The 14,730-nt window shown below is 34.5% G+C and overlaps 1 protein-coding gene across 1 annotated transcript; it reads right to left on the reverse strand.

The window, feature by feature from the left end:
* Nucleotides 1–705: 705 nt before the first annotated feature.
* Nucleotides 706–5,647, reverse strand: LOC120177814 (uncharacterized protein At4g17910). Its single transcript, XM_039183827.1, has 16 exons — nt 5,543–5,647; nt 5,396–5,459; nt 5,284–5,329; nt 5,111–5,196; nt 4,940–5,013; nt 4,762–4,834; nt 4,472–4,561; nt 3,975–4,051; nt 3,701–3,791; nt 3,249–3,375; nt 3,053–3,157; nt 2,249–2,375; nt 2,090–2,141; nt 1,957–2,001; nt 1,082–1,180; nt 706–946 (listed from the first exon to the last, which is right to left on the reverse strand). Exons 1-16 carry the CDS (start codon nt 5,590–5,592, stop codon nt 794–796), a joined length of 1,359 nt encoding a protein of 452 aa, XP_039039758.1. The 5' UTR covers nt 5,593–5,647; the 3' UTR covers nt 706–793.
* Between the last annotated feature and the right edge of the window lie 9,083 nt (nt 5,648–14,730).

Below are 14,730 nucleotides of genomic sequence, written 5' to 3' on the forward strand. Positions count from 1 at the left end.
AAATTAAAAACAAAATAGGATCAAATTGCATTAAATGAAAATCCAAGGAAACAAATCATATACAAGTAGTGACCAAAATGGAAGAAAACAAAGCAAGGTTCCAGCACCACGAATATGTAACTTTACAAGGACTCGAGCCCTAATTATACCAATTTTGTTAACTGCCACGTAAACACCTCCGTTAAATAATAACGACATGTGACTATATTAAAACCATTTAAATAGCAATCGTCATATTGATAAATTTAAAAATGGTGGTCATTTCAAAACCAAGCCTTGAGTGGTCATTTATGTAGTTCACCCAAAACTTTCCATTTTTTTAAAATTAAAGGAAAAATAGACTACACGTCAAACATTGAATAGTTGAGTAATATTTAACAGAATTTTAACCACCGTGACGAAACAAACACTTGAAAAACGTTAGACGTCTACATTTACACATGTTAACGCAATCTATACGATTAGTAGGAATAATTTCAAATATTGCTTTAACCCATGTTAACACAATCCATGGCAGAAGATAACATAGTGTAAGCCTTAACCCACCAGTCAATAAAGGAAGGAAAATAAGAGTCCATATAAAAACCTTTTCTCACTCTAAATCCGAGATTCTTGGCATTACGAAAAGTAACTGTTTCTGTATACAATATCTAAATATAGTATATGTCATTCAACCCTAACGAGTATGGATGGTACAAGTTGTATTAGAGATCAGAATGTTACCCTGTTCATAGAGACATATCAGGGCTATTATAGTTCAAAACACAAATGCTTTTCATAGCATGAGATGGGCCTACCAGAATTTATACTTAATGCCAGAAAAATCTAGGAGCGCCATGACAACACACCAAGTTAAAGAATAGGAAACCAGGATCAAAACAGCCGATGATGATGACACAAATATGGTATCCACAGATAAGTTTACCAGCCCCGTCAGCAGATTTGCCTGCATTAAATCATAAATAAAGAAACACAACCTGTTTACTTATTTCTAACATGAGATGATGGTCGAGGAAAACATAAAATTCCTCGAGTCACATACATGAATGAATGAATGAAGAAAGAGGGATGGTCACTTTACCACAAGAAAAGATGCCAATAAATTGCGGTCGAATGCTCTTTCGAGAGCTAAAACTTTGCTCCCAACGATGTTATCGGCGAGAAGTCGTATTGCTAATAGCTGAAACAATGGGTAAGCCTTTCGTTATCCATGCACCGAATGTAACAGTAGCTGATAAAACTATACACATCCATCACTGTTCGAAAGGATCAGGACATAGTTCTTTTATGTATATTTGCAAAGCTTTGAATAAAATCGTGAAAACACCAACATGCATTTCGGTTATCTTTTCTTAAGTAATTGCATCTATGTTCACCAATTATACCAAAAACTTATGCCTATCAATGGCATGGTTGATGCTTGATTTTCTATTCCTAAGTCGAAACAAAAAAAGATCCCTCTGTCTCACCATATTGCCACCATTTCTGCACAAGACACTGATTTACAAATGTCAAACTGAGTTTCATATCTTCAAAATATATCTTAAACAAAAAGGAAACTTACTCAAAGAATGCCCTCCATCTTTCACTCAGCATAGTAATCAACATGCATGTATAATCATAGAATCATCATCATCCAAGCCTCTTTTTGAACATTAAAAAAGATATACAGTGGTATATTTTGAGATTCCATGTTGGCTGAAAATAGATATTAAAACTAAGGCCCAGATGGTTCAATATGTGCCCAACCAATCAATCGCAATATAGAGAGGAGATATCAATAATAAGAAAATGAGAAACATGGTAATTCTGCCAATGATCTAGACCTGATCTTTTATGTTTTAGGAAAAGGAATGTTTTACATTGATAGCTTCTAAATTTAATGAAAAATACCAAAAGGATGATGAACATTGACATTTGATTCTTTCCGTATTTAAGGGAGGAAATAAGAATAACCTGTAGATTTTGAGCCACCACCCAAGTTACATAAGCCAGGTTGCACTGCAGAAATTGTATAGAACGGTTAATCATGATTATCAATTCCAAGATGGTTTTACAAATTAGTAAATACATGATGAGTATGTCCTACCATTCTACGTGAAATTCTTTCAACATGCCTGTCTATAAGCAATGTTAGAATCCTGTAACAAACAGATGTAACAAAAATTAGCTCATTTTCCATGCAATCAATTTATTGAATCAACACAATCAGTTTTGGTAACAAAAATCATGTGAGAGTTATATATACCAAAACACAATAGTAAGAAGGCAGACTCTGAATCGAGTTTCATGCTTGCTTCTCTGCTTGGTTGGGCGGTTTTCAAAGAAGAGGTAGTAACTCACCTGAACACCAATAAGATACATACCCCAGTATCCTGGGTATGATAACAAGTAATCACTTGACGAAATCTTATATCAGATGACATGATGAGGAGAATTACTAATGAAAAGGGAATGCATAGACTGCAGCCCCATTTTGTTTTATATTTTATGAAAAAGAACAATAGCCTATTATTATGTGGAAAGTGGAAACAAATCAAGAAGACAGATCAATGAAAGAACAGGTACTTAAATTTAATCAAGAAATCATTCTCTCTTTTTTTTTAAAAAAAAATAATTTGCAATTTCCTTCAAACCAATACAAGCTGTTTTTTAGCTAGGTGAGACTTAGATCAAAGATTAACATCAAAATGTCAAGAATACAGTTTGATTTTTGCTCAGGAATTGGGATCGTAAGAACCTTACAAACGACGACACAAGAAAAAAAGCTGTAGGTGCAACAAAAATTATGATGACACATGTGCAGTGGCGGATCCAGAAAATATTTGAGGGTGGGGCTGTGGGCAGTAGGCACACATATGTTAATAAAACAATTTTTGAATGGAGTGGGCACAAATAAAATTTCAGGGTGGGCACCATCACTAAAATAGGTATCTAACCGAAGAAAATTCGGATTTCAATGTGAGCACATTCACGCCCTCTTGTTAACGTGGATCCCCCACTGTGCATATATACCAATAGTACATTAGGTAGAGTACAGAAATTTCCTTACCAAATAAGCTAAAAATCCCCTCCTTGTTTCTGCTTATGATATCCTTACCCCTTTCATTAGAAAGAAGATAAACATTTAGCCCATTATTCAACCAACTTTGGTACCCTGAGAGTTAGAAAGTCAACTTATTGTACAAGAAGAACCAAATGGAAAATGCCAACATATAGAAACAAACTTCATAAATAGGAAGGTATACCAACTAAAATTGCTGAACCGAGAATTCCAGAATATTTTGCAGGAACATTTAAAATAGATGTGAGAATAGATACACCAGCGAGTGTGAAAAAGAAATTCCAGTTCACACCGTATTCCCCCACATGTACCTGTAAGGAAGAAATGGAATTAAACAAAAAAGGTATTGATTATCAATCACCACCGGGTGAAAAGTTGAACAATCAAAATTGAGAAGAGCATCATGCACTCAAACCAGTTTGTATAAATAGTGAGTATTCAAATGATTCTCTCGGTAAATACAGAGGGATTTCTGGTTAAGAATACAAACAGGTTTGGAGCATTATTTTACACATCTCCCAGAATTTCATTAGTTTTATGTTAGTGAGCAGACACGGTAAACAACTTATCCTATGCCATTGCAAAAAACTATTATTATTTATTACAAAATGTCTGGTGCGAAGAAATATATTCTACCTGATAGTCGAGACTCAATGTAGAAACAAGTCTAACAAACCCTAACAATAGTAGAGGAATTGTAGATCTAAAAGCTTCCTTCCACCGACTCCTTCAAAAGCATTCAGAAAAATTATCGGAACATAGATATGAAAAAGTATATATGTATGTACTGCATACACAAAAGAAAATTGTGATGCTACAATTATAACATATGCTCACACTAAAATGAATTTACAATGATAAGCATTATACCAGACAAGTTAACACCAGCATCCGGAAAACAATGACTCACATAGGTGATGAGATGTTTCGTGCTTGCCGCGAAGTAACTGCATTCATTAGCACAAAGGAGCCAACTCCAAGGTCCATCTGACAAAATTGTTCGAAAGTTAAAAAATATCAATAAAATAAAATAATTGGGATTGTTATTTGCTAGGATAGAAACATAAGTTTACTAAAATTACAAACAAGTTCAATAAGTTTTGAGGTATTGGTAGGACAATTTCAGAAGTTCTCAAAGTGAAAGATAGACATCCACTTTTCACATGTAATAGTCTTTATCAAAGAATGTAGATACCCCCTTTGAACTTCTCAAAGTGATTGAATATAGACACTCATTCTGAAGACAATGATAAAAAAAATGTCATGTTCAAGGATACGGGATTAAATGTTCACATGGGTTTTACCATAAAAAACAGTAAAATTATCTACTTCAAGCTAAATTAATAAACTAAGAAATAATATGCATCAAGATAGAAAGAACAAAAAAGGAACTTGATAATATCTTACCAAGCCAGTCCCGTAAGTCTCTGTCTTAGCAAATTCTCTAGGATATATTCTGAAATCAACAGCCAATATACACAAGCATGTGATAAACATCTGCAAAAGTTTTCCCACAAAATGTATTACAATTTTATTTAAAAATCTGTACCAACAGCCATGATACACAAGAATGTGAGTTGTGACAATAATATTCCCACTGAAACCTTTATCACAAATTAGAGAAGGTACATGAAGCAAAGATATTTATTCCAAAAGAAACCAAATTGCATGATATGCAAGCAGGTAAAACATTATACCGTAACAACCCTATAAGATGATATGCTTGCTCTAGCTGCATTAGGTCCTTCCGTGTAAGGCAAACAGTAAGTTCTGCATTACAAGGTTTTGAGTTAATGTACTTTTACATCAAAAACAGTTGTCTTTAAAATAATGATAGAAGAAATAACATGTATAAGCAACTAATTCAAGTTCTACCTTTTGACTGCAGTACAGAAGATCGTCAATAAGAATAACCCAATCGTGCATTCATATAACCACTCTGCTAGAACCTATAATACCAATAACTCTTTTTATAAAAAAAAAAAAAAGAGTCGAATTTGGGGGGATTCTAACGAAATCTTTAGTGTGGTAACTGAGAGTACTTACAGTGAAAACTAAAAGCGTGGGTAGTACAATGAAGACATATTCCAAAGCTAATGAGGCTAGGTAAGACTTTAAACTCCTACTAGCATCTGTTCAAACAGATTCAATAATAAACACTAATGAATTCTACACCGGCATATAAAATAAGAAATTATAATAAGAATCGATAACCTTACCGTTGACTGCTTTAGAGCAGAAAGTGTACCGCAAAAGCATTAGAAGCTGAAAAAAGGGGTGCATTAGAGAGATAAAGATGTTTAAAGGAATTGAAGTGTTAAAAGACCTTACAGCAACATTGTTCAACAGGGCGGAGACTTGAAGCATGGAAGATCCAGGCAAATTGCTCACGAATCTGCAGATTATGATGGTTTCAAACAATGAGATTCGGTATTATATGATTTAAGAAAAATGGGAAATGGAGAAAGATTAGGTAACTGTTCTCTGAGGTGCTTGTTGGGATTGAAAGATCTGGGCAAAGAATCCATTGAAGAAGAGCTCCAAAGTTGAAAAAAGAAAAAACTTTATTTAGGATATAGGATCAGAGCAAGGAGGAGTTCGAAACAAAATGGATTTTTCTTTGGAAAGGGGATGGTCTGAGAGGAAGGTCAACGTGGATTCCAGGGTGTCAAATCAATTAGCCACGTCAGACAACTGAAATCTAGGTAATAATTCGCAAATTTTATCGGAATTCAAATGTGCATTAATTTCAGGCGATTTTCCCCCAAAATCACCCTTTAAAACTTTATTTTCCTATCAGACATCCTTTCATCTTTATTTCTCGATCTAACACCTTTTGCAGGAAGGTGCGGTCCATGTACCACGCCTTATGCAGACATGACGACACGCTAGGTAAGGCGCGGTGCATGGGCCGCGCCTTCTGACACGTAGGTGTATAGTGCGGTGCATGGGACGCGTCTTCCTGCAATTATGACAGGCCTTAGAATAACGCAGTACATGGGTTACGCCTTGTATAATTGCATCCGCACTTCTCGGGTTTAAAGAGTCTCCTCTCAGCTATAAATACTCCTCTCCCCGTAAACTCTCTCACAACTTCCTCTCAACCGAAAAACTAATACAATAATCCCCTCAACCAGTAAATAACACCCGACAATCCTCTTATATTTGATTCAGAAGTTCGTTCGATCTTTCGTTATAAGGTAATTTTTTATAATATTGTTTTATAATTATATATGATTATTTGAAGAAAAAAAATATTGTACTAATTGTTTTCAATTAATTTTTGTGGTTGTAAACCTGGAAAGCATGAGCATACGTCAAAATATTTTTACTGATACGGTAATAATATAAAATTATATTATTTAAATTATTTACGTTTATGTGTAAAAATTTTATTATGTTATATTTTAATTCATATATTATTTATTTAATTAGGCTTGTTTCAGGTTTTTTTTTGTGAAGATATAAGATTGTCTCACTTTCAAACTCTAAGAATGACGCGAATTTCAGTTATTGTTTATTATGATGGAGAAATTCGGGAAGATGAAAACGGTGTTGTTTTCGTATCAAATCATTATGTTAAAATATCCTTCAAGAGAAATATAACTCTTGAGGAGCTGATAACGAAGATTTCAAGGAAGATTCATGTTGGAAGTACTAGAAGAATGTTGTCGCTTCAGTATATATTTCCAACATCATTGTTGTCATTAACTTATACAGCATTCAAACTATCGAACAATGATGATGTTGAAATGATGGTTGATTCTCAAAATAATTATTCAAACGCCGATACAAAGATGTATGCAAAGTTTGTTGAAGTACGTGTTGTTTTGGGTCTGTCATTAAGCTCTCACTATGGGCTAGCTGAACAAACTGATCAAGTTGACAGCCCGACTACAGTAATGTGTAATGATTTTAATGCCATAATGGGAAACCCACATCATGGTGTCATTTCATCAACTTCAATAGGGAGACATTCATCATCAACTTCTTACGATCTGTACCGATGTGGGTCCATGAACAATCCGTATGGAAATATCGCGTCCAGTTCAAGGGGAAGGCATTCATCTGCCAATTTCTTTGACCTTAATATGGAGATGCCCTGGACGCAACAATCTGTGCAGTTTCCATTTGACACGATGGCTTCAAGCTCCAGGAGGAGGCATTTGATTGCGAGTTTTTCAATCTCAATGTCGATATACCTTCTAGTTCAAGGGGAATGCATGCAAGTAGTAGGTTCTTCGACCTAAATGTGGAGAGCATGGAGGAACCATCATCTCCACCAGAAGAACTGATTCGTGAGCCATGTGTGGATTGTGCTGAGACTGGACTATTCATTCACCCAGAATCACCGCAATTCAACTCCGATGATGATGATGTAGATAAAGTTCCCTCAAATGTGGCACAAACTGAACCTCCAGCACACATGTGTGAAGTTGACTATGGTGCAATGTACGGGTCAGAATTTGCGGGTATACCTCATCTCGGTGACTATGGATTTTACTCATCAATAAATAATGGTGAGTTATCTTTAGTCATGGAGTTTCAAGTAAAGAAGAAGCGATGATGGCTATAAAAAATTCCAATATCCGTAATTTTGTTCAATCCAGAGTCGACCGCTCTACGACAAAAAATATGTATGCCACTGTGCCCGACGTGAAAACAGATACAATTGGATGGTTCGCGTATCGAAGAGGAAGAGGAAAAACAATATATGAGAACTAACGGTATACAACGGTCCTCACACATGTTGTGCTGGAGGGATCAACAAAGATCATCCCAACTTGGACTCTGAAGAAATCTGTCAAGCCATCATGCCCATGGTAAAAGAAAGCTCTCATATAGCTATTGATGTGTTGATTTTAACTATAAAATCACAGTATGAGTGTTCCACCTCATACAAAAAAGCATGGAAAGCAAAGCAAAATGTCATTAAAAAACTTCACGGCGAATGGGATGCATCGTACAACAAACTTCCAAGTTGGTTTAGGGTGGTGCGGAGGTTGAATCCTGGGATAATTGCGGACTTCGAAACCTTCCATGCATATCATAATGATCGAGTTCTTCACGATCGATGCCAATTCTACCAGGTTTTTTGGACTTACACACGGTGCATTAATGTTTTCAAATACTGCAAGCCTGTGGTCCAGATCGACGGGACTTTCTTGTATGGAAAATACAAGCAACTTTTACTATTGGCAGTTGTCCAAGATGGTAATCGCAACATTCTTCCAGTTGGTTTTGCTATTGTTGAAGGAGAAGATAAATATTCTTGGGCTTTTTTCCTTCGAACTTACGTTCACATGTTATCACGAGGGAAAAATCTATGTCATTTCAGATCGCAGAGCTGAGATCAAAGTAGCAATGGAGTCTTTGGGTCCAATATGGCAACCACCCTTTGTCCAACATAGGTATTGTATCCAACACATTGCTGTGAGCTACCATGGAAGGTTCAAGAAGAATGATGAGCGCCAATTACTTGTGCGCATAGGTAAGTGAAACTGTTGTAGTTTTTTCACTTTCGCTCATTTTCATTTTTTAAAGAAACAAAGTTAGTAAGTTCTACATTTTATGCTCAGGTTACGAACTACTACCTCAAACATTTGAATTCATGCTTCAAGATTTGCGGGCGAAGAACGAGGAAGGATACGATTACATCAGCCTCATCAATAAAGAAATGTAGACAAACGCATATGATGGTGGATATCGATATTGACACATGACGACCAACTTGGCTGAGGCAATCAATTCGACCTTAAAGGGTGCACGTCACTTACCTGTAGCGGCTTTGGTAAAAACTACATATTTTTGTTTGGGGGCATTTTTTATGAAGCTTGGGGGATAAGCTCAAACATGGATACAAGGCGGTCATGTCTATCACCCTAGATTAGTTACAGGTCTACAAAAAAAATTGTTGCATCAAATGGAATGTTTATAACAAGCTTCTCTAAAATGAATGAATTGTTTCGTTTCAATGAGTTGCTACGACCTCTTCAAGGGATTGAAGTTGTGTCTTTAAGAGTAAATCTACGGGACAAATGGTGCGACTGCGGGTTTTTTCAAGCTCTAAAGTATCCATGCTCTCATGTGATAGCATCTTGCTCACATACCCTTCAAGATTATACTCGTTTTGTGGATCCCGTATACCTAATATCATAAGTGTTTAAGGTATACGAATTTGAGTTCCCCCTATAGGTAATGACAAAGACCCTAATGAGGTTCAGAATTGGGATCCAATTGTACTAGATTCATCCAAAATACATTCAAATTCATTGTGATATGGATATTTGAGAAACATCTAGACACGACAAAAAATGTGGGCATTGTAGAAACTCATGACACACTAGAATAACATATTCACTTCTTTTTTTCATCAAGTAACCATTGATGAGGAACTGATGTAGTTGTTGTTTATCAAATAATAATTCTTGTAGTTTAATTTATATTTACTTAAAGTTAATGTCATTTGATAACCACTGACGACGATTAAAAAAACAATACAAGAAAATGGGATACGACGTTGGCGTTATATGTGATTATAATAAAAGAGATAATAATGAACACAATTATTAAATTTTATCCAACTAATAGCAATTTGGTAATTGAATATAATTTTAAATACAACAAACTTACAATAAGTATTAAATGCTAAATAAAAAAATTAAAATAACTGGTATTAAATGGTAATAAAAAAAATTAACAAAATAAATTAACAAAAAGTCCAACCAAATTAACAAAATAAATTAAGTATTAAATGATAAATAATAAAAAAAATTACAATAAAGAAAGTGCAATAAACAAGTAAATACACATATAATAAAATATCAAAAACTATCGATGTCTGTGGTGCGAATGTGTTCCGCAGAGCTGTGGCTGTCTGTCTCGAGGAGGATTTTTCGTATAACCGGTTATGACTCCTCACTGTCATCATCATCACCATCATCATTATCATCATCTTCGTCGTCGTCATCAGGAGCAAATACATTTTTGTTGATGAGGAACTGATGACAATGTAGCACCTCTATAGAATAAGGACCCTGGAGGTGTATGACTGACTAAACCACCGCTCATAGAAAACTGGGAAAACTCAAAAAACACAGACATCGCTGAATGAGAAAATTGTACAGGAGGTGTCTATGCGTCGACCATCGGTGATGAGGTTGTACCCGCCAAATAACCAACATATGAACTCCAAGTCGGATCTGCAAACATAGACCTATAATATCCTCCATGAGGGGTCATATAACTCTGTGACGGTAGCGGCGGCGACATCTGGTAAGGGAAAGGTGGTGGCGGCATCAGATATAGTTGCGGGGTGTATGTCATTGCAGACAGTGGTTGCTGTGAAGGTTTTGGTGGTGCAACTAACGACGAACCGGAAGCATATGCTCTCCGTTCACGAGTCGAGTGACGATGGGGTTGTGACAGTGCACGTCTCTGTCGACATCGATGAATGCTCCATCCTCGTGCATCCTCAAAAAAGCATAAACAATTTCCTATTACTGTTGAACCACTCATAATAACCATCTGCAACCGTCAAGTTGTCAACATAAATGGGTTCCTTATGGGAAAGACGCCAATGTCGATCCTCTCATTTAATGACCCACTCATAATGCTTCACCAACCAATCTGTGTTATGCAACTGGTTCATATTGCGAGGTGCTTCCAGAATTGGTCGTACAAAACCAAATTTTTGGAGCACGCGATCAGTGGGGTGCTACTCGATAATCGCATAACAGATAAGAGGGACCACCGCCATCCAAAAATCTAATGGACCCCTCAACTCAAGTGGGATGTAATTCTTATCAAAATAATAATCTAATAATTATACTATAGTACAAAATCGATTTTCAAACATTAAAATACATACCTCGGTGCCAGCCTTCTGATCGATTAGTAGCCTGATTATTTCTAATTCATCATGCAGATCCCGATGATTTTTCCTGTCAATAGACCACCTATTCAAGGAAATAATTTTTATTATACACTGGATAAAATGATTAATATACGAAATCAGTTTTTTAATTACCTCAATAGTAGCGGAAATACGAACGGGTTCTTCACAACAATACATAAAAAGGGCAAGTGATACCATGCCCAAGACTGCAGCAGAAGGAGACATCCACCAATAGCATTTTTCCTGTAGTCAATCGCTCAACACATCTCCCTATACAGGAATGCCAAAACTGTCGAGCCCCAACTCATTGATCCGGCCAGATGAAAATCGCTAAGATGCCACAATCACATACAGTGAACTTGGTTGCGCGATTTGTCCGGCATCATCAACCCTCCTATCAGCTGCAGTATGCATGCCCATGCATACATTTTAACTTGATCCTGTAAGGCGTCCTCACTCAAATTCTGAAAATTTGCATCTAACCAATTTAACGGTATCCGACCACCATTAACATTTCACGAGACACCTTATAGATAATCCCGACACAAAGTAGTCCAGTTACCGTGTGCCATCCCTAAAATCAAATCTCCATCCACCGGAAGCCCCAAGTGCATGGAAACATCCTTAAGCGTACTCGTACACTCTCCGCACGGAAGATGGAATGCGTGAGTCTCCGACCTCTACCGCTCCACTAATGCAGAAATCAGGTTTGGTTCTATCCTACAATGGCCTTCATATCTAGCTATGTGGCCGAATCTAGCCTCGACTAAATACAACCAGACACGGGTAGGTATCACTAACTTACTGTTCCTGATAAAAGGATCTAATATACGGTCGCTCTCCTAAAATATTAATAATTACAAAAATTAATTTATAAACTAATAATCATGTATTAAATAAATAAATTATTACTAATAATTTAAATTAAATTAAAATGTAAAAATATTACCGTATCAGCAAAATGTCGAGATATATGATTTCCATCCAACGAGGCAGATCGCCTTCCATTTTATAACTGCAAAAAAAATAATTAATTAAAAATATTAAAATAGTTAAATAGTTAAATAAAATACTAACAAATTATTAAATATAATAAAATATACCTTAAAAAACTATGAGATAATTTAAGAGTATTTGAGAGAAGTTGAGAGGATTTGGTGTGATGAAAATGGTTGAGGAATTATGTATTTATAGGGTGGGATGGGAGTGTGAATGAGCGGGTGGTTGCCGAAATTAAAGCGAAGGCGCGATCCATGCACCGTGCCTTCCTGAAGCGTGTCAGAATTAAAGCAAAGACGTGGCCCATGCATCGCACTATACACTTACTTGGCAGAAGGTGTGGCCCATTCACTGCGCCTTACCCAACGTGTCGCCATGTCGACATAAGGCGCGGTGCATGGGTCGCGCCTTACCTCGCGTGGCGTTACATCAGCGTAAGGCGTGGTGCATGGGTCGCGCCTTCCTGTAAATGGTGTTAGATCAGAAAATAAAGATGAAATGATGTCTGACAGGGAAATAAAATTTGAAAGGGTGATTTTTGGGGAAAATCGTGAGGGTTTTTAAAAAATTAAAATAAAATATTTTGTTTAGTAATATAATAAATAAGATATATTATATTTTGAATTCCTCACATTTTACTTATTATCCATTCGATCCATAAATATCTAAACAGCTAATCATATTTTTTGTTATGTAAAGTGTTCATTGTTATGTAACATAAAAATATTATGTAACATCTTTAAATTGAAAACAAAATAATTTAATTACAATTTAGGGTTTATAACATGGTTAAGTGAGGGATTTGGATTTAAAATATTTACCGTTAAATATGTATAAAGTTTTAGTCCTTAAAAGTTTTAAGGTAACCTGAAAATGAATTTATTTTACTTTTACATTTTATAAAATAAAGTTAAATTTAAATAATTGAATTTTATATATAATAATATAATTATAATGCAATATGTAATATAAAATTAAAAATTAAAATAGATAAAATTTTAAAAAATGTTAAATAATTATACTTCTATTTATTTCAATTGTGGTTTATAGTTTTTTTAAACAAAATGTTAGCGTTTTTTCAAGTTTGACGGTTTGTTATTTTATATTTTAGGTATCATACAAAATATGATGTTGAAATATAATTAAAAAAATCATAAATTTTATTTTTCAGAAAATACTCTAAAATTCATAAAATTTTAAAATATCTCTTTGATTTCGTCGTTGGCCATCATAACCACCGGTGATCATCCACTCACATGGTGACCACTTACACACTAATTAAAATAGTTATGTTCCTTGGTATCTAGGATACGTTTGGTTCACGAAATGTAAGATTATCAGTGGGAATAAAAGATTATCAGGTAATAGGATTACTGGGAATGTTGTATTTTGTGTTTGGTTGGTTTAGTATGAATGTAAGATTACCGTGTTTGGTTAAAGGAATAAAATATTATTAGAATGCATATTTGACCAAATTGTCCTTATTATATATTTGTTTTTTTAACAAGTTGAAAAATATTTATATATTTTCTTTAAAAAATTTAAATTCATAAAATTTATATAATTTTTTTTACAAAATTGAAAATATAAAAAGGTTTAATGAAAGGGTAAAATTTTATTTTAACCTTTGAAATTCATATAAAATTTTAATTAGACATTTTGTAAATATAAAATAGTTTAAGGATAAATTTGTAATTTAACCTTCGTAGAATTTTTATTATTCAGAATATTTTTGAAAAAATATTTAAGGGCATTTTTGTCCAAAACGCCGGTAATCCAACAATACCTAAGGGAAGGGGATAATGAAATTCCCGGTAATATACCTCAAAAAATCCACTATTGGTAATAAAACATTACCGGGAATGACATTCCCGGCTAACCAAACGGGGAATGTTGATTACATTTCCACGAGAATCCCACATTCCCCCAACCAAACACCCGCTTAGAGTTTTGAAGATTGAGTGATAACTGACGAGGAATGAATATACGACCGATGAGTGTGATTGATGTTCTAAGATTAAAGATTTTAAGATTTTTTTTTTGAGATTTTAGAGAATTTTTTTTTCAAAAATAAATAATAATTTAAAGTTTTTAAACAAATTTCAAAAACTTATAAACGTGCTACTTGTCCCATTTTGAGTGGTAGACTGATATTTAAAGGATTTTGTTAATGTTTGTGACCTACTTAAAATGGTAACATCAAAAATGTTATGCACCTACTTTGATCAAAAAAAAATATAGACACCTAAACGAAAAATAAGTATAATTTCAACACTTAAATTTAAGAAGTTCCATTACAAGAGTAGTAATGGGTTTTAGAATGGTGGGGGCTTAATAAACACGTGGCTTTTATTTTTTAATTATCAAGTCAGACTTTTATTATTAGAGTAATAAGAGTTAACAATTGAGGGACCCAATATATTAAATTGATAAAATAAGGAATTAAAACCATTTTTTTTATTTAGTGATAAAATCAAGCTGACCAAAAACACAAGGGAAGAAGCAAAAATATGATATATCTTTCATTTTCTGAATAGGTGGAAGCGTGATGACTTTTAATGCAGACCATAATTGTTAGTGGGATTTGTGAACCGTCAGATTAGATATACAAGAAAGCATAAGATTCCAATTAACTCGAGGAGGGAAACAATAGCTTAAAGGAATACCTTTCCTTATATAATCATAAATATGAAATAATTTCCATTCAGTGAAAATAAAAGGTAAATTATATGAAGATCTATTTAGGATACGAACAAAAGAAATAATATAC

Source organism: Hibiscus syriacus, unplaced genomic scaffold, assembly GCF_006381635.1.
Source record: "Hibiscus syriacus cultivar Baekdansim isolate YM2019G1 unplaced genomic scaffold, ASM638163v2 tig00003454_pilon, whole genome shotgun sequence".
Taxonomy (NCBI): Eukaryota; Viridiplantae; Streptophyta; class Magnoliopsida; order Malvales; family Malvaceae; genus Hibiscus; species Hibiscus syriacus.

Coding starts and splice junctions, on each gene's coding strand:
- LOC120177814 (XM_039183827.1), bottom strand. CDS start 5,592: ATGGATTCTTTGCCCAGATCTTTCAATCCCAACAAGCACCTCAGAGAA. Junction 2,376..3,052: donor GGGGATTTTTAGCTTATTTG/GTAAGGAAATTT, acceptor TATCATACCCAG/GATACTGGGGTATGTATCTT. Junction 947..1,081: donor TATTGGCATCTTTTCTTGTG/GTAAAGTGACCA, acceptor GATTTAATGCAG/GCAAATCTGCTGACGGGGCT.